Genomic DNA, 22832 nt, shown 5'->3' on the forward strand with positions numbered 1-22832 from the left:
GTCATCTCGGAGAAGGTTTCTGGTGAGACCTGCTTCCTCACCTCGCTGGCCGGCTCTGTCTTCCCAAGACAGAGGTCAGGGGTGCAGCACTGTGGCTGGAGGCTCAGGAGCCCCTCTTGCCTCACTGGCTCTGCCTGCCCAGCAGTGTATGAGTCATCTGCAAACATTGCCCCTGGAGTGTTCTTTTAAAGAGCTGGCTGGGTCCTGGGCTGAGCTGGCCAGCTCAGGTGGCCCAGGGGAGTCACCAGGCCACCTTCTGTAGCTGCAGTCCAGGGCACCCTCTACAGTCTTCCCACCCTGCCCAGGACCCAGAGGAGCCCAGACAGCACAGGCCAGTTCAGAGCACTGTTGTTCTTTGCTGGTGCCTCAATGTGTCTGTGTCAAGGGAATGGCCACCACAGCCACGGCAGCCCTGGTCACCCTGCCAGGGTTTGCTTTCCCCACCCCTACCCACCTGCCGAGGTGTGCACTCACCCTCCAGGCTCTAGACCTCTGCTCTTGCCAGTTACCACACTTCAGGTTCCAACTGTAAATCCACCCCCTTGAGGAAGACCTTCCTGAGTCCCACAGTCCTCAGTAATGTGCCCCAAAGTACTTGGTTTATGCTTCTCCATTGGCACTTGTTAAATTCTGCCTTGTGCCATTACTAGCTGTATATCTAACCACACACGCTCTGCTCAAACGTGAGCTCCCAGTAGTCAGGGATCTTTCTTGTCCAGCTTCGTGTGTCCTGCCCAGCGCTCAGCCCAACACCTGGCAGAACACAACGGAGGCTCACTCTGGGCTCAGCTGGATAGACTCACTTGAAGGAGGCAACCTAGGCTTTTCATCCTGTCAATAAATGCTTACTGAGCACCTGCTCTGGGCCAGGTGTGGTGACATGGCTTAGGGATGTGACGATGAACAAGGTAGATATGTCTCTCATCTTCATGGAGCTTAGAGTTGCCTAGTGGGGGTGGGGAGTGGGTCCACAGGTCAATAAATAGAGAGCTCCCATGCCCATCTGCTCCCAGCCACCTCTCCCTCCTGTTCCCTGTCCTCTCGCCCAGTGCTTTCTGCTCAACAATGCCCTTTGGTGTTACTGGTCAAGACGGAGCCCCTCCCTATGGGACTGCACTGGGATGGGGCTGTTGTGAGCCAGGTACCCCTCACTCAGCATTGGAAGGAGCTTTTCCCTAGTTGCCACCGCCCACCAAGCTTCCTGCAGAGGTGGAATCTTCCACTTTCCAGGGTACCTGGTGCGGCCAGGGGCGTCCAGCAAGGGGTGGAGGAGCTGGGATGTGGTAAAGAGCGGTCTTCAGAAGAATCTTGAGAAGCTTCAGGAAGTCCCTGTTCCCCAAGGGCTGCGGGGTGGGGGATGGGGCCTGGTGATGGACAGTAGCCCTGCCCCTTTCTGCAGATTGGGGAGCGGGGCCTCAACCTGTCTGGGGGGCAGAGGCAGAGGATCAGCCTGGCCCGCGCCGTCTACTCGAACCATGAGATCTACCTGCTGGATGACCCCTTGTCGGCCGTGGACGCCCACGTGGGGAAGCACGTCTTTGAGGAGTGCATTAAGAAGGCGCTCAGGGGGAAGACCATCGTCCTGGTGACCCACCAGCTGCAGGTGACTGGGACCAGCAGGACCCATGAGGTCGTTGGTGTGGCAACTGATGCTCACAGAGTCTTCTGTCTAAACCTGCTGTCCTCACCTGGACCAGGTCAGAGAAGGAGGAGGGTGTGCAGGAGACACAGTGATTGTCCCCCGCCACCCTGGCTTGCACGTAGCCCTGACTGCTCCTCTGTGTGCACAGCCCCCACTGTCCTACCTTTGGGCTCAGTGGGGCCAAGATGTTTCCTCCATCAGAGTGTAAATTCTCCAGAAGCAACTGACCCCTACTTGTAGGGTGGACACGGGGCACATCCTCCAGCTCTGGACCACTGATGGCCATGAGATGGGAAATCAGGTAGAAACATTCAACCCTTCCAACAGCAAGTGCTGGGCAGGTCTGAGACCAGGGGTGCCTGAGTGGGGGATGGCTGGGGATGACAGACCCTTTGATGAGGGGCCCAGATGCCCCTGGCATCACTCCCCAGGGAGAAGGGGCTGGAGGCCAGGACTTTGGGGCTAAGGCAAGAAGCTTCTCCCTGCTGAGAGCCAATCTCTCGGGCTTCGGAACACGAATCCTGCCCTGGAAAGGGACTGACTGAGCTTGCCCTGAATGAGCTTGAGAATTTGGCAGGGTGAGGACAGTTCTCACTGCATCAGTCTCACATAAAGGGTGCTGAATGCCTGGTCGGAATCCAAGTCTCTGATCCATCTTGAGATAAGCCAGGGTACCCCCATCCTATACAGTGAGTCCCAGAGGTGTGCATGTGTGTGTGAACATGCATGTGCACCTCCCGCCGGAGGAGACAGCCCACAGGGCTCACCTGTAATGAGAAGTCAGATAGAGCAGAGAGAGCAGAAGTCCTGTCTTCCCGCCTCTCCTGCCACCTGTGGGGAAAATGTTAAACAAGGGGTAAGAAGCAGGTCTCATGGTCTTGCAAAGGGTAAGTCAGTCTCGGGGAGGCAGGGAAGCCGGCAGCAAATGAAGTTGCCATGGCTACAGGATGCTCTAGCTAGCATTGTTAGGATCCTCTGTCAGTGCCAGAAGGACCAGCTTAAAGAGGGAAAAGTTTCATCATGACTCAGGAAAATCAGGCTTTCCCATCGCTGTGGCTCTGTCCTTAGCCTCTGTCCCTCTTAGCTGAGGGCTTGAGTTCTCAGAATAAGCTCCAAGCATCTGGATTTCACATGCGGGGATTGCTTGGGTTTCCTCTGAGTGGGCACCATCACCTTGAGAAAGCATCAGATGGGCTGGTGCAGACAAGGGCTCCTGGTTCCTCAGCCGGTCAGGGGCCAGGGTGGAGGAGGAGGTTGGATTTCTTCTGGGCCCCCACGAGGTGACAGGGAACGGGCTCTCACCCAGCCAGGCCGCTAAATGTGATGGCCACAGCTCTGCATCACCTGGGGTCCAGTCCCTGGAGACCACGTGCAGGGGGGAGGCCTGTCCTCCTGGAGTCCTGTAGATGCAGAGGGAGACTCCTGGCACCTGACGGATGTGGGTCAGAGCTGTTCCATGCAGGAGTCCTCAAGGGGGAAAATGTGGTCTTGGCCCTGGTCCAACCTTTGAACCCTGCTCACCAGCAGTGTGACCTCAGGCAAGAACCCAGGAGGCCTCAGTCTCCTCAAAGACTACTTTTCACCAAGGTCATTTTATCTTACTTTTAGCATGTTGAAAAATGCAGGCAGCCACCAGATGGCGCTAGAATCTTAGTCCGGTTGTCCACTGTTGAGGAGGAGGGGCTCAGAGCCCCAGACCTGGAGCCCCTGGGCTTTTCCAGAGCATTTTTCTGGCTGCTTGTACTCCAGGGCCCACAGGCCATCTGAATGCTTCCCAGCGCTTGGGCTGGACGGCTGCTCTTCTATTACTGGAGGAAACAAATGCAATGAGGCTGGTAGCCGGCTGCTGAAATCCAATCCAGGGTCAGATTTTGTGAGTTTGCAGAACGAAGCTTCTCAGATCACACCTAGTCTCACTGGAGAGAACCGGGGCCTCCTCGGGAGCTTCTGGGGCTGGAATGCGAGCCCCCACACCCATGCCTCAGTTTCCCCAACTGGGAAATGGGCCGATGATAATGCTGCCTCCTTTCTTGACTGGCTTGTGGGAGATTGAGAAATAGGAGATGAGATCAGGCTTTAAAAGTTAGAAGATGCTGGGCAGAGGTGAGAGACGATTTTCAGGAAAAAGGCTCTCAGAAAGTGTCTCAACTGCACATAAAAGCCAGGCTGCTCCTGCATCGGCTGTTCAGGAAAGTGGACAGGAAACTGGGCAGCTTGGTCCAAAGGAGGCAGAAAGGCTGGAGCTGTCCAAAGCCAAGCAAGACTGCTAACATTTGGCTTTTGGGGCACCACCCTCTCCCTACCCAACACCCTACCAGATGCACAATGACCAAATGTAGCTACTTCTTTCCGGCTTTTAATCAAGAGCGTCAAAGGTAGATTTGACCTTGGGTGGACCCCAAAGCACAGGGGAAGACCTCTCAACTGTATTGCAAGGGTCAAGGCTGTCTAGGCTGAACTGTCTTAAATCTCAGAACAGCTTGTCCACCTCTAGGAAGGGCTTCCTGCCCTTAGATGGGCTGATCCTGTGGGGAGAGCTCAGTCTCATTCCAAAATGAAAGGAGATTCTTCTTAACAGCTCTTTGATCACAGGCGTGATATGGAAATGAAGGGAATTCAAATCAGAAAAACAGAAGTGCTTTGGGCAGAACGCAGGGTGCTATGGTTAAATGCAGCGATATTTTTATCATACAGACAAAGCTGGTGTGAACTCTTCAGGCCAGGTGGGGTGGCCCGGTGGCCGGGGAGCGTACCACGGGCTGGGTCTCCTGGGCTAGATGAGGATGACGAGGTGGGCTGGTAACGTCGTAACAGAGGGAGGCCGTCCCTGAGATCATACATCCCCTCTCTGCCAAATCTCAGCTGCGGCGACTTGGTCAATTTCATCCTCCAAACCTCTGTGACCCGATTTCTCCGCGAGGCAGCGCGTGCAGGGAGCAATAGCAGAGGAAGAGTCAGTGTGGTTCATAGTGGCAACCAAAGACCCCTTTGGTACTCATGAGACCTGTGGGCACTTCTCAGCTGGGGGCCGTGTGGCCTCCTGGCGGGCACTGGGCAATGTCTGGGGACACTTTTGCTTGTCACAACCTGGTGGGTGGAAGTGAGGGAGGCTGCTAAATATCCCACAGTGCACAGGTCAGCCCCCCACCGCCTCCCAACAAAGAATCATCTGGCCCTCAATGTCAACTGAAAACCCCTGGTCTAGATGAGCCTGGGACGCCACTGGATGGGAGGCTGGCATGGTGCTTCTCCCTCTTACCAGGGCAGAAGTTCATGGTGGATGGTTTTACTCTCTCTGCAGTTTTTGGAGTCTTGTGATGAAGTCATCTTGTTGGAAGACGGAGGGATTTGTGAAAAGGGAACCCACAAAGAGTTAATGGAGGAGAGAGGACGCTATGCAAAACTGATTCACAGCCTGCGAGGGTTGCAATTCAGGGTAACTCTTCCTACCTGGGTGCAGGACACTGGGAGACTTCCCCCATGATTTCTGGCCTGAAGTTCAGTCACCTGGCTTTCAGAAGAAATTTCATTTTGTCTCCAGGATCCTGAGCACATTTACAATGCAGCCATGGTGGAAGCCCTCAAGGAGAGCCCTGCCGAGAGAGAGGAAGATGCTGGTACAATCAGAGTTCGAATCACACCTCTCTTATTACCCATGGCTCACGTGTGGACACAGATCTCTCTTTATTTCTCACTCTAGTTGTGGCGCCAGGAGATGAGGAAAAGGAAGGAAAAGAACCTGAAACGGAATCAGAATTCGTAGACACAGAAGGTATTTACCGTTCATGCCTTCAATTACATACTTTTAAATATGTATTGAGCACCTACTTTTAGGGATAAAGAAGGGTAGGCATAGTTGTGTGTCCTTTCGGGCAGCTAGCATTATCTGGTTTCCTGTAATGTGAGCTTTGGGGTTCAACTCCCTGAGTCCAAATTCTGTTTCAACCACCAGTTTTATGACTTCAAAGCAAGATATTTGGCCACTCTGAACCTTATATTCTTAATCCATAAAATGGGGAAATAATAGTACCAATCTCATAGGTTCTTGCAATGATTTCGTGAGAAACTGTACATACAATGAATAGCACAATGCTTGACATACAGCAACCCTCGGTAGTCATCACTGTCATCATTAGTTGCAAAGATCAAGGCAATGCACAGAGATTAATCAGAGGCAAAAGCACACAGAAGAGATGTTCCCCACTCTTTCTGGGGGAGCACTGAGAAAGAATTGAGCAGTCGTGGGATAAGGTGGGATAAGGTCATTCATTCCTTCCACAAGTAAGGACTCAGCATTCTACTATGTGCCAGGCACGAAGCTGGGCTGGGGAGACTGGGGAGAGAAAGAAAATATGCCCCGTCCTCAGGATTTTTTCATCTGGTGGGGTCCATAGGCAAGTGGCTAATCATGGGAAACTAATAAGGCTAATGGGGAGCTGGGGTGGGAGTAACAAGGCAGGGAGGGCTTCACTGAGGAGGTGACCTTTGGACTGATCCTTTAAGTATATGTAAGGGTTTGCCAGAGACACTGTGGTGGAAAGATGGGGAAAGGAGAGGATATTGGGCCTGGAGCAAAGAGGATAGATGTGAGAGATGAGCCTAGCAAGGGTCAGACTAGTCAAGCTGCCTCTTCTCTGTATACACTGTTGCCTTCTGTCCCTTCATTCATTCAACATTTGTCGAGAGCCTACTGGGTGCACTGCCCCGCACTGGGCACTGAGAGGGCAGGGCTCAAAATGCACCTTCCTCCAAGTCCCCATAGCAAGGTCCCTCAGTCATGTGTAGCTGCAAAAACACCTTAGTATATTTCAACAACTTTAAGATGCCATCCATTTTAAGATCAGCATTATTTCATGTACTGCTTAGAAAGAATAGCCTCTGCCAATCAGACAATATGGCGTACTACCGAATGGGGCGCATCCTGATTTCAGAGATGTTAAAATGTGGAAAAAAAAAAAGTGAGTCTTCCCATAGATGAAAGTTGGCACCATTAACGGTGCTTGTGACAAACGCATTTGGAAAGACAACATATTTTTATTGCTCTGGAGGTAGCCAAGGCTGGAGTGGGGAACCCAGCCGTCTCTTCCATGCTTTCTCAGGAAAGCTCCAGGCTGCCCAGAATTTGGGGTCCTGTGGAGAGAGTAAATCCTACTTGTCTGGAGAGAAGAGGGAACCTGGGAAATTAAATGCTTTGAGAGCTGTAGGAAAGGGAGGGTTGAAGGTGGCACTGCCCACAGGCCTGGCACCAGGGCACTTTCTAAAGTGGCTCAAGGGTGAACAGAGCATCAGCAGCACAACTGGCTGGGCTGGGCCCCAAGGTGGCCTGACAGTTCCTGTTGTGCCCCAGGGTGCCACTCTGCCCGCCTGAGGAGTCCTGTCGTGCTGCAGCCTGAGGGAGACACAATGAGTGACAGTCAGGCTGAACGTTTGCAAAGAAGCGCGTAGGTTCCCAGGCAGAGGGGCTAATGGCAGCTCTCTTCACCGAGGCACCTTTAAGATCTGACAGCTTTCTCTGCCGGGGCAGGGTGCAGAGAGCCCGTGCACAGGGGTGCCTCTTTGTCTGGCTCTATTTATCTCTGTTTACAAGAGCCAGATATAACCACAGCATGCTTCTCCAGGGAGGGGAGGGAAGAGATGTGCATTTGATCCTGGCTGCTGGGAGCTCCTAGCCAACATCGCAGCACCTCCGAATGTGTTTCAATGAGAACTTGATGGCCATTGCCCCTTCCCCTTTGGAAAGTGGAGAGGACGGGGGACAGCCTTGTGGAGGGAATCAGGAGTCCACGCAGCAGCTGACTTGGGAGGATGCCCTGGGTTTCTTCTCACGGTGTGAGATCCCTAGTAGACACCTTCTGGCTGGCCCCAGACTAGATGCTGTGGGTGCCCTTAGCACGTCTGCCCACATAGCCCAACTCCCAGCTTCCACACCTGTGTCTCTGGTAGCTGCCAGCCCTGGGTCAAGCTGGAAGTGGTGGGGAATTAACCACCCCGCCGCCCCGGGTGGAGCCCTCACCCAGTGGCCAATGGGAGTTGGTGCAGAAATGTCCCAGATCCCACTGCGTGTGAGAAAAACCTCTGATGTGTAGTCCTGCCCTGGCTGGAGATTTCTCTGTGCTGGGTTAGTCTCCTGTCGCCCAGTAGGGGGCGCTGCCTTGGTGAGCCACCTTTACTGTTAGTTCTGGCATAAACTTCATGTGTTCACACCCACCTCTTAGGATCTGCTTTTGGAGAACTAGACCAAGACAACTCCTGTCTCCCCAGGGATGAACACCTAGTAGGGCTTAATAAATATTTCTCAAAAGACTGAATGCCACCTGCCCCACAGGGCTGTAATGAGGACCAAAATAAATAAATAAATAAAATGAGCAAAAGTGTGTTGGGAATTTGAAAACATAGGGCGAGTGCAAGGAAGGATGGTAACTGCCCTGAGTGGGGGCAGGGGGTGTGCTGGAGGGGCTCCCGCCCCACCAGAGCTGCCTCAGGACTTCTGTTTGTCTCCACAGCTCCTCTGCACCAGCTCATCCAGACGGAGTCCCCCCGGGAAGGGACTGTGACCTGGAAAACGTATCACACGTACATTAAGGCTTCTGGAGGTTCGGTATAAAACAACGAGTTTCTTGATTTAATTTATGTTAAAAAATTCTTTTTTAAACAGTTGGGTTCACGTTTTATGGTTTCTGTAACAATTTCTCTGCGAGGGTCCTTTCTTACAGCTTTTATTTTTTTTCCCCCTAAAAATCGAAAGTCTGATAATACAGCCTTTTAAATGGAATCATCCTTTATCTCCATTAAAGCTGCCAGACTCTTATTTATTGAAACTGAGCGAGCAGCAGCACGACCCAGCTCTGGTTCTGGTGAGACCTCGCACTCTAACCTCTGAGCACACAGCCGTCAGCTCGTTCCCCACCTTCAACGCAAGAGTCCCGTCTCCCCGTGTGAAGCATACCTTGTAGTTTCATTTCCTGTCTCTCCCCAGCAAGGCTGGGTTTTTAGTTGCTTTTAAAGAACACCGAGTCACTTCTATTAAGTGCGTAACAGTGGTTCTTCTAATAGGTTGACAATTTGGACCCATTTCCCAAGCATGTGGAACAGACGTCCCTGTTAGGGGTTCAGGGATCCAACACCCAGATTTGTCGTGTCAGCCTCGAAGGTGGTTCCCAGGGGTGGGGGTCCTTTTCCTGCAGGCTTTGAGTTTCCCATCAGGGTTAGAGCCTGAGGAAGGAGAGCCCACTGCAGCCCCCTCGCCTCTGTAACCCCTGGACCTCTCCATCCTCTGCAGGGTACCTCCTCTCTCTCTTCGTGGTGTCCCTTTTCCTCCTGATGATTGGCAGCTCCGCTTTCAGCAACTGGTGGCTGGGGCTCTGGCTGGACCAGGGCTCACAGGTGAGTTCCCCTTTGGCACTGGGAAATGTTGAGTCAGTCGCTGACGGAGAGTCTGAACACGCCCGACACCCCATGATGAGCCTCCCACAGCCCCCTTCCACAAGGCTGAGGTCAGCTGCTTACACTACACAGCTCAACTCCTGAAATCTCCTTTGATTTTGCAAGACAAGCAGGGCATGGGAATTTTTATGTGCCACCTTCAGATTTTAAAGAGTTGGCTAAACAGATTGTGCCAGGCAATCCGAGCGTGTCTGGAGTCACGCAAGTGCAGGATAGGGTCAGTTTTGCAGCCTCTCTCTCTGAGGAGGAGCTGGGGAGGGAGAGGGCCAGGGAAGCCCAACACAGATTTCTGTCTTCTTGCCTCTGAAACTGGTATCTTGTCACAGACACTGTGTGGTGTCAGGGGGTTCCACCCATCTCTGCTCCCCAGAGTCCCTCTGCAGGAACAGGATATGCAAAAGTCAGACTCAGTCCCTGGATGTGCTGCAGGGCCCTTCGGGGTCTTCTCTGCCTCCTAAGCTCTCATCTAGGCCAGGGCCGTCCTGAGAAGGACTGATAAGTCTTCTCTTGCACAAGCTTGCTGGAAGCTCTCCCAGCTTTTGGCCCATGGTTTCAAAGCTTTCCTGGAGCCCCGGGAAATGCTGTGGGGTTGCCTGCCCGTCCTCCAGGATTACATTTTGGCACAGTTCTGTTGCTATGACAACCAAAGCAAGGAGGCCCTGGGAAGACACAGGCGGGGGAGAGGCAGCTATAGCCCTCCTGGAGTTTGGCACACTTTCCCGAGGCCAGTCCCAAGGGGGGAGTCCAATAGGTGGTCTGCTCTGTGCAGAGAGAGAGCCATCTCTGGAAGGTCCCCCCCCCCCAGACCTGTGTTTGCTCATGAAGAGCCCTTTCCTTGGAGAGGCCAAGGTTTGAGCCAGAGGGGGGCCTCCCCCTACATATGGTGCTTCCCCAGAAGGCCCGTGCCTGGGGCGGCAGCAATGACAGCTGACCCATGCGCTTGCCCCACCCCCAGACACTGGGGGCGCAGCCCACAGCACAGCGATACTTCCTCTTCAAGCTGGTCCTTTGGTCGATTAGCTCCCCAGGGATGCTTTTGCTTTTAGGAATGTTCATCCATCAGCCGCTGCCTCTGGTTTACATTTCCGCTATTGCTGTAATCAGCAAAATGGCATTTAGACAGAAGATGCTTGTTTGCTCCCCAAAGGCAATCTTGACTTTTAGCACACAGCTCAGGGAAACATGAAACTGCCAATGAAAACTCCCAGAGCCCTTGGTTCCCCAGGCTCCCTCCTCCCTGCAGGGGCTCCAGGCCTCTGCAAGGGGGCCCTGGGGCTGAGCCATTGTGCAGAAGAGCCCCCAAGTCTCCCCAAAGGCCCGGTGGCTTCTGCCAGCAGGTCCCTGATTCCCTGGCCTGTCTGGGCCGCCTGAGGGCTGCTCAGCCCACCTTTGGAATCCAGACTTTGTCGCTTCTGTGATGTTCCTGGCCCAGCATCACCTCTGGGCTCCCCAGCGGCTGCTCCACACAGGCCTGGCTTGTCTGCTTTGCTTCCCCCACTGACTGTGCAGAGCCTTGTGAGCTAGGGGCCCCTCGGGGCCACAGCTGCCCAGCAGGAGGACCCAGGCACAGCTCAGAAGCCCTCACAGAGACGTGATTTGGTTTTACCACCCAACTCACTCTTAACAATTATGCACCTGTTTTTAGTTTCTTCTCCCCGGAAAGACTCTCTGGAAAGTTTCCATTCTTTGGACAGTTGATCAATTCTTGGTTCTTCTTGTTTTCCTCCCAAAATGAAGTGTGGGCCTCAGGGCAACACAGGAACGTGCGAGGTCGGCGCGGTGCCGGTGGACACCGGGCCGCGGGGGCACCAGTGGGTGTACATGGGGAGCATGGTGTCCGTGCTGCTGTTTGGTGTCACCAAAGGCTTCGCCTTCACCAAGACCACGCTGACGGCATCCTCCTCACTGCAAGACCGAGTGTTTGACAAGGTACAGTCTCCCCCACCCCTACCCGCACTCTGGGGGCTGCCGCACTCTGGGGGCTGCCTGTTCATCAGTCAGTGGGGGTTACTGAGCACCTGAGATGCCTCAGACCCTGAGCTGGGCTAGCGGACAGACAGTGCTCATGGAGCTCACAGTCGAGTCTGGGAAAAGTCTTTCAGTAGCTAATTATCAACTATGAAGGCAAACTTCTGGGAGCTGTGGGGGTGTCACGGGCCCAGGCAGAGCTGGGAGTGAAGGTGAGGGTGGACAGGAAGGTCTCCCCGAGGACACTGCCCTGGAGCAGGCGTGTGCAGCCCCAGAGGGCTTCTCCTGCTCCAGAGAGCCCTGAGCACCTCAGGCCCCCTCTTCATTCTGCTGCTGCGTGCACACAGGTGCAGCCCACAAAGACACAGTGGAACTTGGCTTTTTATTGCCCTGGGGCACAAAATCTCTCCATCCTCCACGGAGGCTGAATCCCTCCCGCAGTCACTGGCATTCACAGAGGCCATGAGAGACGAGAGCATCCTCACTTCCCAGGGTCGCCCGGCACAAGTTGTTGGGCTCAGGATCCCAGCCCCACAGAGCGCTGCCTGCGGTCACTCAACACGCACTCAACCCTGATTCTCTGCTGTCGCCCGCAGGTCCTGGAGAGCCCGATGAGCTTCTTTGACAGGACTCCCACCGGCAGGCTAATGAACCGCTTTTCCAAGGACATGGACGAGCTAGACGTGAGGCTGCCGTTTCACGCCGAGAACTTTCTGCAGCAGTTTTTCATGGTGCTGTTTATTCTCGTGATATTGGCTGCTGTGTTTCCTGCTGTCCTTTTAGTCCTGGCCGGCCTTGCTGTAGGCTTCTTCATTCTTTTACGGTAGGTCCATGCACTATTTAAAAAGGAGCCCATGAAACCTATGCATATTTGGTTTTCCCTGCACAGTGACCGGGTCGTATCAGGTGGTACTGAGTGCTATGCTAAGTGGCAGACATCTGGCATTTCAGTCTCAACACAATGCTGAGTGGTGGCTAGGATTGGGAGATCCACTGGTCCCAGGCTGGGACACTTGCAACCACAGTTGCTGTCTGGCTGCTGTCACGTTCTTAACCATGGGGCTCCATCATTCCCGCTGCAGGAGGAGAGAGGAGGCCAGTGTCAGTCTCTCTGACCTTTGGGAAATAGCCCCATCTGACCACTGATGCACTGAAAAGCCTCGGGCTGCATGGCACCAGGCAGTCCCCATGCCTGCTCCTCATGGGGAGAAGCAGAAGGGCAGCGTCGGTTCCAGGTTTCCAGGGAACCCGGCTCCTCCCTGTGCCTGGGTGGGCTGGGGTTCTCAGCAGGCAGCTGGGTGGACGACCTGGGTGATGTCAGAGAAATGCTGCAAGCTACAGTTTACTCGTCTCTAAAATGGAGATCATAGAAATATAGACTTCACATGTACCGGGGGAGTTCTTGTTAGGACCAGTGAGGCTAGGCGACTGTAAGTGTCTTGTAAATGAACAATGGGACACAGTGTTATACAAGCTTTGAGCTTCCATAAAGCTCAGCAAAATGTTTATCATGCTCCCAGATGTTTCCAGCCCTGGTCTGGACACTGAGAGTCTTGAAGGAGGACCCCCATATTGCAAGGATTCAGCCAACAAATCCTGGACCCACCTCCACCTGTAAACCGGGTTGTTTTCACCCACTCAGAGCCGAGTTTTAGAAATATTGCTTTGGCCATAGTGTGGAGGGTGGATAGAGCCACAGAAAGATCAGGATGGAACTACAGGACAGGAGAATCTTAAAATGTAGAGTCTGAGTGAGAGATGAGAAATAGGCATAGCAGTCAGGGCAGCAAAGAGAGGTGGCTTTGGGAGCCATTTCCGAGATGGTCCACTGGGGCTGGGGGGTGGGAGAGGCCAAGGATGAGTCCAAGACTGGGAGTGATGCGAAGACAGATGCGAGTGATCCAGGAGGAGGTGCAGTTGGGGTAATCAAGATGACAGGTTTGGTTTTGGTTGTTTCCAGTTTGTGGATCAAGTCTGTGGCTGATGCCAGCAGACAGTGGGACTGGTGGGCATAGGGACCCATGGGCAGAGAGGCAGACTCCACATCCTTGGCTGAGGTTGGAGTCACCTTGGGAACACGCATGTGTGCCCTGGGAGCTGGGGGGCTGGGCTGTCACTCCAGGCTCCCATTTTCCCTTCGGTTGGACGCGTAAACATGGTTGGCTTATATTTAGGGCCAGCACTGTGGAGAGTCACTTCTCACGTGGCGAGGCACTCATGCCATGAGAAGCACTCAGAACTGAGACCACAGGGAGGAATGGCTCATACGAGACCCCATATCCAGAGGAGAGTGGTGCGCCAACCCCTCCTCCCTAGTGAGATGAGTTAGATGGCACCGTCCACCTTAGATTTTGTCTTGAGTGTGTCATTGGATCTGCATGTGCCGAGGGGAGCCCTGGGAGACCCCCCTTTGGGGCCCTCCTGGTCGCTCTTGGTTTCCCTGCAGCATTTTCCACCGAGGAGTCCAAGAGCTCAAGAAGGTGGAGAACATCAGCCGGTCGCCCTGGTTCTCCCACGTCACCTCCACCATGCAGGGCCTGGGAACCATCCATGCCTATGACAAGAGGGAAGACTGCGTCGACAAGTGAGTCCTGGGTGGGGCCTGCCCCGGGGCTTCCACTCCCTGCTGGCCCCCAGCGGGAGGTGCCGACTGAGGAGGGGAGTCTGGGCCTCCGATGGACTGTGGAAGGAGAGCTGGCAGAACCGAGGTGGAGCCCCCTTAGACACGAGGCCTTTCTCCTCAGTGTCTGCGGCTCCCAAAGGTTCCAGCTCATCCAATGACAACCTCACAATGGGGTTTTATTCATTTTGTTTTTTCGCTCTAAAAGTAAAATGTATTCAATTCAGGAAAATAGGAAAAAAAAAAAGTCACCCACAGGACCCCAACCCAAATCCTGTTAAGGTTTTCATATGTTTGCCTTCCAGTCATTTCTTTTTTTTTTCTATTTCTGAAATACTTATAATCATTTTTGTCTTGTTTTATTTTTAAATAGCATTTTCACATTATTATATATTCCTTGTAAGGATAATTTTTAAAGGCCACATTACATCTCACTTCGTGGGTGGACCAGTTTTCTTCTCTTTAAAATGTGGGGACTAGATAAATACATTTCTCTGGCATCTTCCAGCTCCAAACTTCTGAAATACCACATAATCACATACAATCACTGTGTATCAATCACAGGAGGCTCACAGTGGTAACAAACAGCTCCAGATTTTAGGGACTTAACACAATACACGTTTATTCTTCCTCAAGTCCCAACTGAATGAGGACCCACGGGGCAGGGGTAGAGGGTTCTGTGCCACACTCAGGTACACGGCCTTTCTCCATCTGGAGCTTCTCCATCCTGGCTTCTCCAGGATCCACTGGTCTAATTGGGAGATAAATGGAACGATGTGGGTGGAGGACCTCAACCCTAGTGAAGTGACTCATCATTTCTGCACACTCATTGGCCAGATTTTGGTCATGTGGGCTCACCTAACTGCAAAGGAGCCTGGGAAATGTAGTCCAGCTGTGTCCAGAGGAGGAAAGGAAAATGGATTGTGGTGAATCTAAAGCAGTCTCTGCCACATTGATGTTCTTTTTCCACCCCCATTCTTTCCTTCCTTAAAAACCTAATACACACTTCAAAGTGCATCTCTCTCTCTCTCTCTCTCCCCGGCCCCTGCCACCCAGTCTCAGTGTGGACCAGGCATCCCAGCCTGTCTTCAGCTAGTCCTGCTACTGGTTTAACCCGAACGGCATCTGTCAAGAGTCCTGCATCGCACGTGACCCCCCAGGGTCCTGGTCAGGAGTCATTCATCGACTCACAACAGGCAGAACTGAGTCAAGCCTTGTCTTCCCGCAGATTCTCCCCCAAGGTTTCCATGAGGATCTTATAGGAGAGCTGAGCCTTACATGACTGATGAGCTCTACCCTCTTTTAACACTTTTTTTTCCTGTCATGAACTTTCTGGAGGGCTTGGGCTTCTGACATATATTGCTTTTGCAACCAAAAATACTACAGGACTCAAAAAAAAAAAAGGTTGGAGGTCAAATTCCAATGTGATCCCAGCCAGTGACTCTGTTTCTGCACAACCTCACCAACCGCACAGATAAGACCGCAGATGACTTCTAAGTCGCTTAAGCTGTCAGTTGAATTTGTAGGCTTTAGAGGTACATGATAGTGACACCACGGTATCTGGAAGAGTATTTTAACTAAGCTCTGGGGAAACTAAGTTAGAGTGGAAACAGAAAGGAAGAGGGTGCTGCAGGGCCCACCAGGGTGTCCAGAGGTGCTTCCAGACAGAATCTTTTGAGTTTTAGAAGAGTTGGAGCAGCAGTGGCCGAGGGCGAGCCAGGGGAGGAATCTCAACTCCTTAAGGGTTTAAACATCAAAAGGTTTTCATTATTTTCTAATAATTTCTACCAGTTGATCTGAGGAAGCCCCTTTCCCAGCAGGTTAGAGGAACCTTCTGTGGCAACTGTGTTTGATATCTCTTCTGGTCAATGGTTAGCTGAGTTCAGTTAAAATTTCAATCTTGAATGTATCTAAGCCATAGCCTCGCCGCCCCCATCCCCTCAAGACTTGGAGAGCTCATGCTAGGCTGTGTGTATGTATTGTAGGGGCAGGATCACTGTTGGGAAGCCCCTGGTCTGTTCTCTTAAACACCCTCTCCCTTTTCTCTGAGCTTGGGAGCCTGGTTCTCAGAGGCTGGTGCAGGGGGATGGAGGTGGGAAAGGACACACCCTCAGTGACCAGTCTGTCTGGGGTCACTCTCCTCTCTGCTGTTCATTTCTGCCAATCCAGCTCTTCGTGTGTGGCAGGGGAGAGCCCCCAACAGGATCCAAATCCCTAGCAGCTCTGCCAGGCCCTCCCAAAGGACAAGCTGTGCCTGGGTCGTGCAGTGAGCTCTGTCTGGCAGCCTCATACTGCGTTGCCGTGATGTGGAGCCTCTTACCTCACACCGATCAGTGTCACATCAAGACCGCAGCCCCACACGCCAAATTCCATGTGCGCCCCCAACTCTAGGAACTGTAGTAATGGGCAGGACCCACCTTCCATCCATCTGGGGAATGAGGGACTCCAGGGATGGGTCTTGCCCTCATCCCTTGGTGGTGTCATCTCTGTCACTCTGCCCTGTGCTCCGTCTCCTCTTTGGCTTGGTGGACACGTAGCAGGGATACAAGATGCCAGCTTCCTCTTCTTGAAGAGACCTACAGCTTTAAAAGCAATTGCCTTGATTCTTCTTTCTCTGAATTGGGGAGGAGAACCAATCCAGCACCCTCCCTTCCTTCCTCTATCAGCACAAACATTGATTCTCCTTAAAGGCAATCTCCTCCACCCCCTACTCTCTTTATAGATCAAAGGAGCCAACGGTCATTTCCACAGGACCTTTGGGGGGTGGCTGACTCCAAGGCAAGGATCCTTTGAAGGTAGAGTGTGAGGTACTTAGCCTTGTTTGTCCTCAGCTGTGGGTTCCAGTTGCCAGTTTCTGGGAAAGACAGAAAGAGCCCACTCAGCACCATACTCGACTGCCATGTGGGATTTTGCAAAATACATGCAAATCGGAGATGCCTATGGTGGCCGATGTTGAAGATTATGGATACATGCTCATCTTTGTAAGGCAATCCTATGTAGGAGTGCACTGGCCCTTGATTAAAAGCTCCCCTTGCCCTATTTCTCCAGTAGTCCTGAGTCTATGGAAGCTGATCTCCTATTTTGTTGATTTATTCATTTTAGGTTTAAGATGCTAAATGACAAAAACTGCAGCCACCTCCTGTACTTCAACTGTGCTCTCAGGTGGTTTGCTCTAAGAATGGATGTCCTCATGAACATCGTCACTTTCATTGTGGCCTTGTTGGTGACCCTGAGTTTTTCCTCAATCAGTGCTTCATCCAAAGGCTTGTCATTGTCTTACATCATCCAGGTAACACCTAGTGCAAGGTTGGGCTGGGCCTGGAGGCTCTGGCATAGAGTGTATCCAGGAGGGTGGACAGAACAAAAAACCCAACTCAAATGGGTTTACACAAGAAAGAGAGCTTAGTGGCTCATATCACTAAAAGGTCTGGGGGCTGTGTGGGCTTCAGGCACAATTGGATCATGGCCCCTCTTTGTCCTCCTCCTGTGATGACTTCCTTCATAATTGTACAGTGGTAACTGGCAGCCTCTGGGGGCTATAGCAGGAAGAAAGCATTTCCTGCCCCAGCCACTGAACAAAAGCCCTGTGCTTTACTCTTGCTGGATTAATTTAGGCATCCCAGAACTAACTGGTGGCTTGATGTGATTGGGATGATTGGCTTAAGCTGAAAGATGGAGCCACACCCATCGCACCCCAAAGTCACACAGAGAGAGCAAAAGGAATGCTGGAGAGGCAGCCACAGTGTCCATGGTGAATAATTACTGACTTTTCTTCTTTGTGGCTTGGGTGTTTTTCTTTCAAAAAATAACAAAAATAGGGAAATAATAATAGGGAAATACATGACATTTTAGTCACAGTTATAAATCCGTTACATACATTAACTCATTTATCCGCCACAACAACCCTATGAGGTAGGGATACCATAATCTCCATTCTACAGGTGAGGAGACTGAGGCCCAGAAAGACATGCCAGGACCACACACCTGCATGTGTGAGCATCAGGATTTGAACCACGTCATCTGGGTCTGATACCCACCTAAGACTGCCTCTGCTTCTTGATACAGGCGTCACGTTTCTCTTTGGAAGCTTTTCCAATGCAGTCTTTATCCTCAGGGCTCTGACACCCCAGGACAGTGTTTCTGAGTGTGGGTCTGTTTCCATTAGTTCTGTTCAAGGCTGGGAACAGAATAATCTCTCTTCAAGTTGGAAACATTTTTCCTTTCCCTCCACGGTTCCTTTTTCTCGTCTTGATAATTTCCTAGTCTCCTTTCCCTTTGTTTTCTTTTTCTGTGACTCCTATGGGTTGAATATTGGACTTCCTGCATCAATCTTCTATGTTTCCTTCCTTTCATCTCAAGGTTTCTATATTTTATCTTTATTCTGGGAGTTTTCCTTCACTTGGTCGTTCAGCCGCTATTTTGAATTTAAAGTTTGTCAGTCACATATTCTTACACTTAATTTCCACAAATTATTCCTTAGTCTCTGAGTTTTTAAAAGGCTCATTTTTAGATAGATGCAACATATTTTAAAATGTCTCTGAGAACATTAATTAGAGGTTCATGCCCCGCCACTTTCTTAAACTCTCCTCTCTTCTTTGACTGATATCTGTTTTTTTCCAGGCTCTTTGTTTGCTTATTTATCTGTTTGTTTATCTGGTTCTTGCTCTTTTCACACCATTGGTTTTGTTCATATGTCTCTTGGTCCATTTGTATTTAAGGCTGAGGATCTAGATTGGGTTTTCAGGGTTTCCTCTGCCTTTGTCTATGTCCTGCCAGGTGTCTCCTGATGGGGGAGGTCTTATAACTATGAGTTGGGGAGGGGATTGGACTTTTCCACAAGCTGGCTTCACTTCAGGAGAGAGCCAGGGAGCTGGCCTTCAGGCACCCAAGTGCTAGGTTTAAAGGGATTTTATCTAGGATACTATCCTGGGAGCCCTATTTGTGTGTGTGTGTGTGTGTGTGTGTGTGTGTGTGTGTGTGTGTGTGTGTGTGTGTTGGCTAGGGAGAGTGTCCAGCTACCTCTGGTTGGGAGAAAGGAGGGGAGCAGAGGATATGGGTCCAACAGGAGGAGACGGCTAAAGATGGCCTATCAGTTGATCTCTCTGTGGCCCCTTCTCACCCCGGAACCTCTCTGAGTCCTGTGTGGCAGAAGGCTCTGGAAGCCCCCACAGCACACTCTCCCTCCATTCTACTGAAAGAGACTTCCATCCTCTTTCCATCTTCCAGAATGTGTAACCCTCTCATTCAATGCTATCTCTCCCCCAGCCCCTTGCTGTCTCTTCCCAAGGCTATTCCTTTTTGAAATCTCTCTACTGGCATTTTAATGGTATTTTGGAAAGGAGGAGGAAAAAAAATATATGACTAGGACCATATCTTAACTGAGAGAAATGAGTTTTCCTTGGATAGGCAGTTTCCCTCATTGATGGATGGTTTTATTTGCTGTCGCCTAGTCACATATATGATGTTAAATAGATCCCCTTGGGCCCCTATACTTAGTCCCAGTGAAACAGCTTTCCTCAACTGAGGTCATGCCCTTGGGGGATGTCACCAGCCTTCTGTGAGACTGTTTTCGAACATTCCTGTAAGGCTGGGAAGCTGGCACACACTGAGGTCTAGGGGATGCTTCTCCTCCAGCTGGTTTTGGGGCTTTCTTGAGCGTTAACCCCCTTTGGAGAACACAGAATCCAAGTGACAGAGCTTCCCTTGAGAACAGAGGTGACCCCCTAGGTCGAGGAGAAATTTGTCTGAAGTCCCACAGAGCAGAAAGTGAGCACAAAGTAACATCACATAACATCACGGAGGAGAATGAGCACTTCTGGGGTCAGCAGTGTGCTGACGAGGGAATTCTAAGCCGCTGGAGCTGATACCCTTGAACTTAATAAAACACGCACATGCCCTTCTCAAGGGCAGGGGTTCATTCATTCATTCACCAGATGTCCACTGAGCACCTCCCAGAGCCAGAATCTCGCTAGCTGCTGCGGGTTCAGCAGTGAACAAGACAGACAGGTCCCTGCCCTCACGGAACTTACACTCTAGTGGGATAGTGAGGGATAGACAGTGGGATGGAAGAAAGAAGTGCACAAGTAAACAAATAAGAAGACTTCAGAAATCACTGAAGTGTGATGAAGATAATGAGGCAGGGTAACTGACTGTCAGCGGGGAAGCCACATTAGACCTGATAGTCAGGGGAGGCCTCTGCTGGGAGGTGACTTCCAAGGTGATACCTGAATGATAAAGAACGAGCCAGGGAAGGAGGGGCCAAGGGAGGCTGGGGCAGGCAGGAGCTTGGTACTGGCGGGGGACTCAAGCTCCTGTGGCCTGAGCAGAGTGGTGGAGAGTAAGCTCTGAGGACTTGGCAGGGCTCTGTCAGCCGTGGGCAGGGGTGTAGCCTGTATCCTAAGAAAGGCTTTCTCACCTGCAGTGCTGTGGACACTTGGGCAGGATCATCCTTTTGGGGAGGGGCTGTTCTGTGTGTTCTGGGAGGTTAGCAGCCTCCCTGATCTCTAACCAGGAGTCGCCAGTAAAACTTCCTGCCTCCAAGGTCATGACAAATTAGACATTGCCCAGTGTCCCCGGGGGGCATAATCACGCCAGCCGTGAGCCACTGCTCAAAGAGAAATGTGTGTGAAGCTGGAGGGCAGTAAGGAAGGCCTGCTGAAGGGGGCTCTCGGAGGGTCTGCACCCACACGGTTCTCCACCTTGTCCACCTGCTCTGCCCAGCCTGCCTCCTTCCTGTTAAGGCCACTTGCTGCTACCCAGAGCTTTCTGAACCTGAGTTTGCCTGGCAGACTTCTTATCATAAATGCTTTGACACACACAGTTTTCCTGAACCACTGACCCCCCTGCCCCACAAGGCAGGTAACTCCCCAGCCCAGCCACAGCCTTGCTTTCACAACATCCTGGGTAATTGACATTCTTATCATTCCTTGAAACTGTCTGTGTCTCGTCCTGCTGGCCCACTCGTAGGTAAGCCCCTTGAGTGTGGGGTCTTGGGTATCACATTTACCCTGGGAAACCAGCCCCTGAACCGTGCCAGCTCACAGTCACTGCTCAGCTAGTGAGGAAGACCTGGTCCGGCCTCTAGCCCACTAGCCCGGCTTGTGTCAAGGCAGGTGCTGTTGGTGCCCACCCTCCTCCCCCAGGGCAGGCCAGTTGGCCCCTCACAGCTGTGGGCAGATGCTCAGTTCCAGCCCGAGGTGGGCGGCAGGCGCGGGGAGTCCTCTCAGCAGGACCACCCCAGCGGTGATGCCTGCAGGGAGTTAGTGGCGATGGAGTCCAGCATCCTCGGGACAACTCAGGTGTGCTCCATGCGGATACTCAGGGCCCCCGACAGGGTCGAGCTTTGGTTGCCCGCAGTGAAGCCTCTCCGGACACCCCTTCTCTTCTGTGCCTCACTTCTCCCAGCCCCTCCTGGGACTTTTTGGGTCCTCCTGGAGTAGGTTCCCAGGGCTGCTGTAATAAATGGTCATAAACGACTGGCTTAAAACCAGAGAAATGTATTCTCTTGCAGTTCTGGGGTCCCGAAGTCTAGAATCAAGGTGTCGGTAGGGCCATGTTCCCTCTGGAGGGCCAAGGGGAGAATCTGTTCCTTGTCTCTCCAGCTTCTGGTGGCTGTGGGCTTTCTGGGGCGTTCCTGGGCTTGGAGCTGCATCCCTCGGACCTCTGTCCCCACCTTCATGTCTCCTCCTCCTCTTCTCTGTGTCTCCTCCTCCTCTGTCTCTTACAGGGGTACTTGTTGGATTTAGGGCCCACCCAGGTAATCCAGGTTGGTCTCAAGATCCTTAACTGCACCCGCAAAGATCCCTTTTCCAGTGAAGTAACATTCACAGGTCCCAGGGATTTGGCCATTCAACCTGCCCTAATACACTGCTTGCATCCCAACCTCAGAATTGGCCGCTGGGGGAGCCTGGCCTCAGGTGGGCAACCTCCACAAGCCCCAGTCTAAGCCTGGATTTTCTTATGTCCCAAGCGAGCAGATGGACTGGATGGTTTTTTCCGTCCTGACGATCTGCGGTGATGATGATTGGATTTAACTGCTTCCGGGCTGCAGGTGGGGTAAAGCGGGGAGGGCATAGAGGGGCGGGACCCCTCCAGGTGGCTGCAAAGGACGAACACCATGCAGTTCTGGGGCCCCAGGAGAATTCCTGCTCCACAGCGGCGCCCCACCTCTCCAGCCAGGAAGCCAGTGCTGTGGCGGATAACTCTCACCATCTGGAGTGCCAGGCAAAATATAATTACCATTTGTTTCCAAATACAAAGGAAGTGTTTAAAGGCAGAAACACCCCAAAAGGAGTGTCTTTACATCCGGGCGCTTGGCTGGGAATGCAGGCCTCCTTTCTGTGTGGTCCCGAGTGAGCGGGAAGGGGACTTCACAGGGGCCCCTGGAGGCGGGAAGGGCTCTAACCGCGGCGCTTGCCCCCCTGCGCAGCTGAGCGGACTGCTCCAGGTGTGCGTGCGCACCGGCGCCGAGACCCAGGCCAAGTTCACCTCCGTGGAGCTGCTCCGGCAGTACATTTCGGTAAGAAATCAGTGCCTGCGAAAGGAGGAACCAGCTAACCCTGGCAGAACTTACGCCAGCGTTTTATTTTTTTACACGTGAAAGGGATCTTTTTTTAAAAAACAAAACAAAACAAAACAAAACTGAAATTGGACCATAATCTCTTTTCTTAAAACCCGTATTTACAATACAGTCTGAAGTCCTTGATGTTGAGGGAGGGGTTCCGTTTTAGCAGAATTTCCTCAAGGGTAACTTCTGGACACAGAAAAGAGAATTCAGTGGCTTACTTTAGTTTCTCGAAAGTAATATTTGATGGACTAAAATTGCGAATTGAAAAAATAAAAAAGCCTATTTCTTTTTTAAAAGCTTTATTTTCAACCTATAGATCCTGCTGTTCTTTGAAGAGAAGTTGAGTCAATTCACTCTTAAGGGCCTTTGAATAGTATCTGGCCCCATTTACAAACTTCATTAAACACTTTAAAAGGTTTTAAACTGCATTTTAAAATTTAATGCATTCCATTTCCTTTTTAAGTACCTTGATCATCTGAGTTAACAAACTTTCCTGAGGTTATATAAATCTAATAAATTAAACTTCTATATGTGAGCATTAAGTTCTCGTAACAATACCAGTGCTGTATACAAACAGGAAGTTTTTAACTTAA

General features: G+C 51.8%; 1 protein-coding gene across 1 annotated transcript in view; it reads left to right on the forward strand.

Annotated features, from left to right (window-relative positions):
• The window catches only part of ABCC12 (ATP binding cassette subfamily C member 12), a 55877-nt gene that overhangs the window by 26522 nt on the left and 6523 nt on the right, over positions 1-22832 (forward strand). Inside the window, exons 13-23 of the mRNA XM_064489996.1 lie at positions 1400-1603; positions 4944-5078; positions 5184-5259; positions 5343-5414; positions 8146-8235; positions 8922-9025; positions 10823-11014; positions 11650-11876; positions 13500-13637; positions 16776-16962; positions 22102-22191. Coding sequence (XP_064346066.1) covers positions 1400-1603; positions 4944-5078; positions 5184-5259; positions 5343-5414; positions 8146-8235; positions 8922-9025; positions 10823-11014; positions 11650-11876; positions 13500-13637; positions 16776-16962; positions 22102-22191 — 1515 coding nt within the window. The remainder of the gene's footprint in view (positions 1-1399; positions 1604-4943; positions 5079-5183; positions 5260-5342; positions 5415-8145; positions 8236-8921; positions 9026-10822; positions 11015-11649; positions 11877-13499; positions 13638-16775; positions 16963-22101; positions 22192-22832) is intronic.

The sequence above is a fragment of the Camelus dromedarius genome, chromosome 9, assembly GCF_036321535.1.
Source record: "Camelus dromedarius isolate mCamDro1 chromosome 9, mCamDro1.pat, whole genome shotgun sequence".
NCBI classification, from domain to species: Eukaryota; Metazoa; Chordata; class Mammalia; order Artiodactyla; family Camelidae; genus Camelus; species Camelus dromedarius.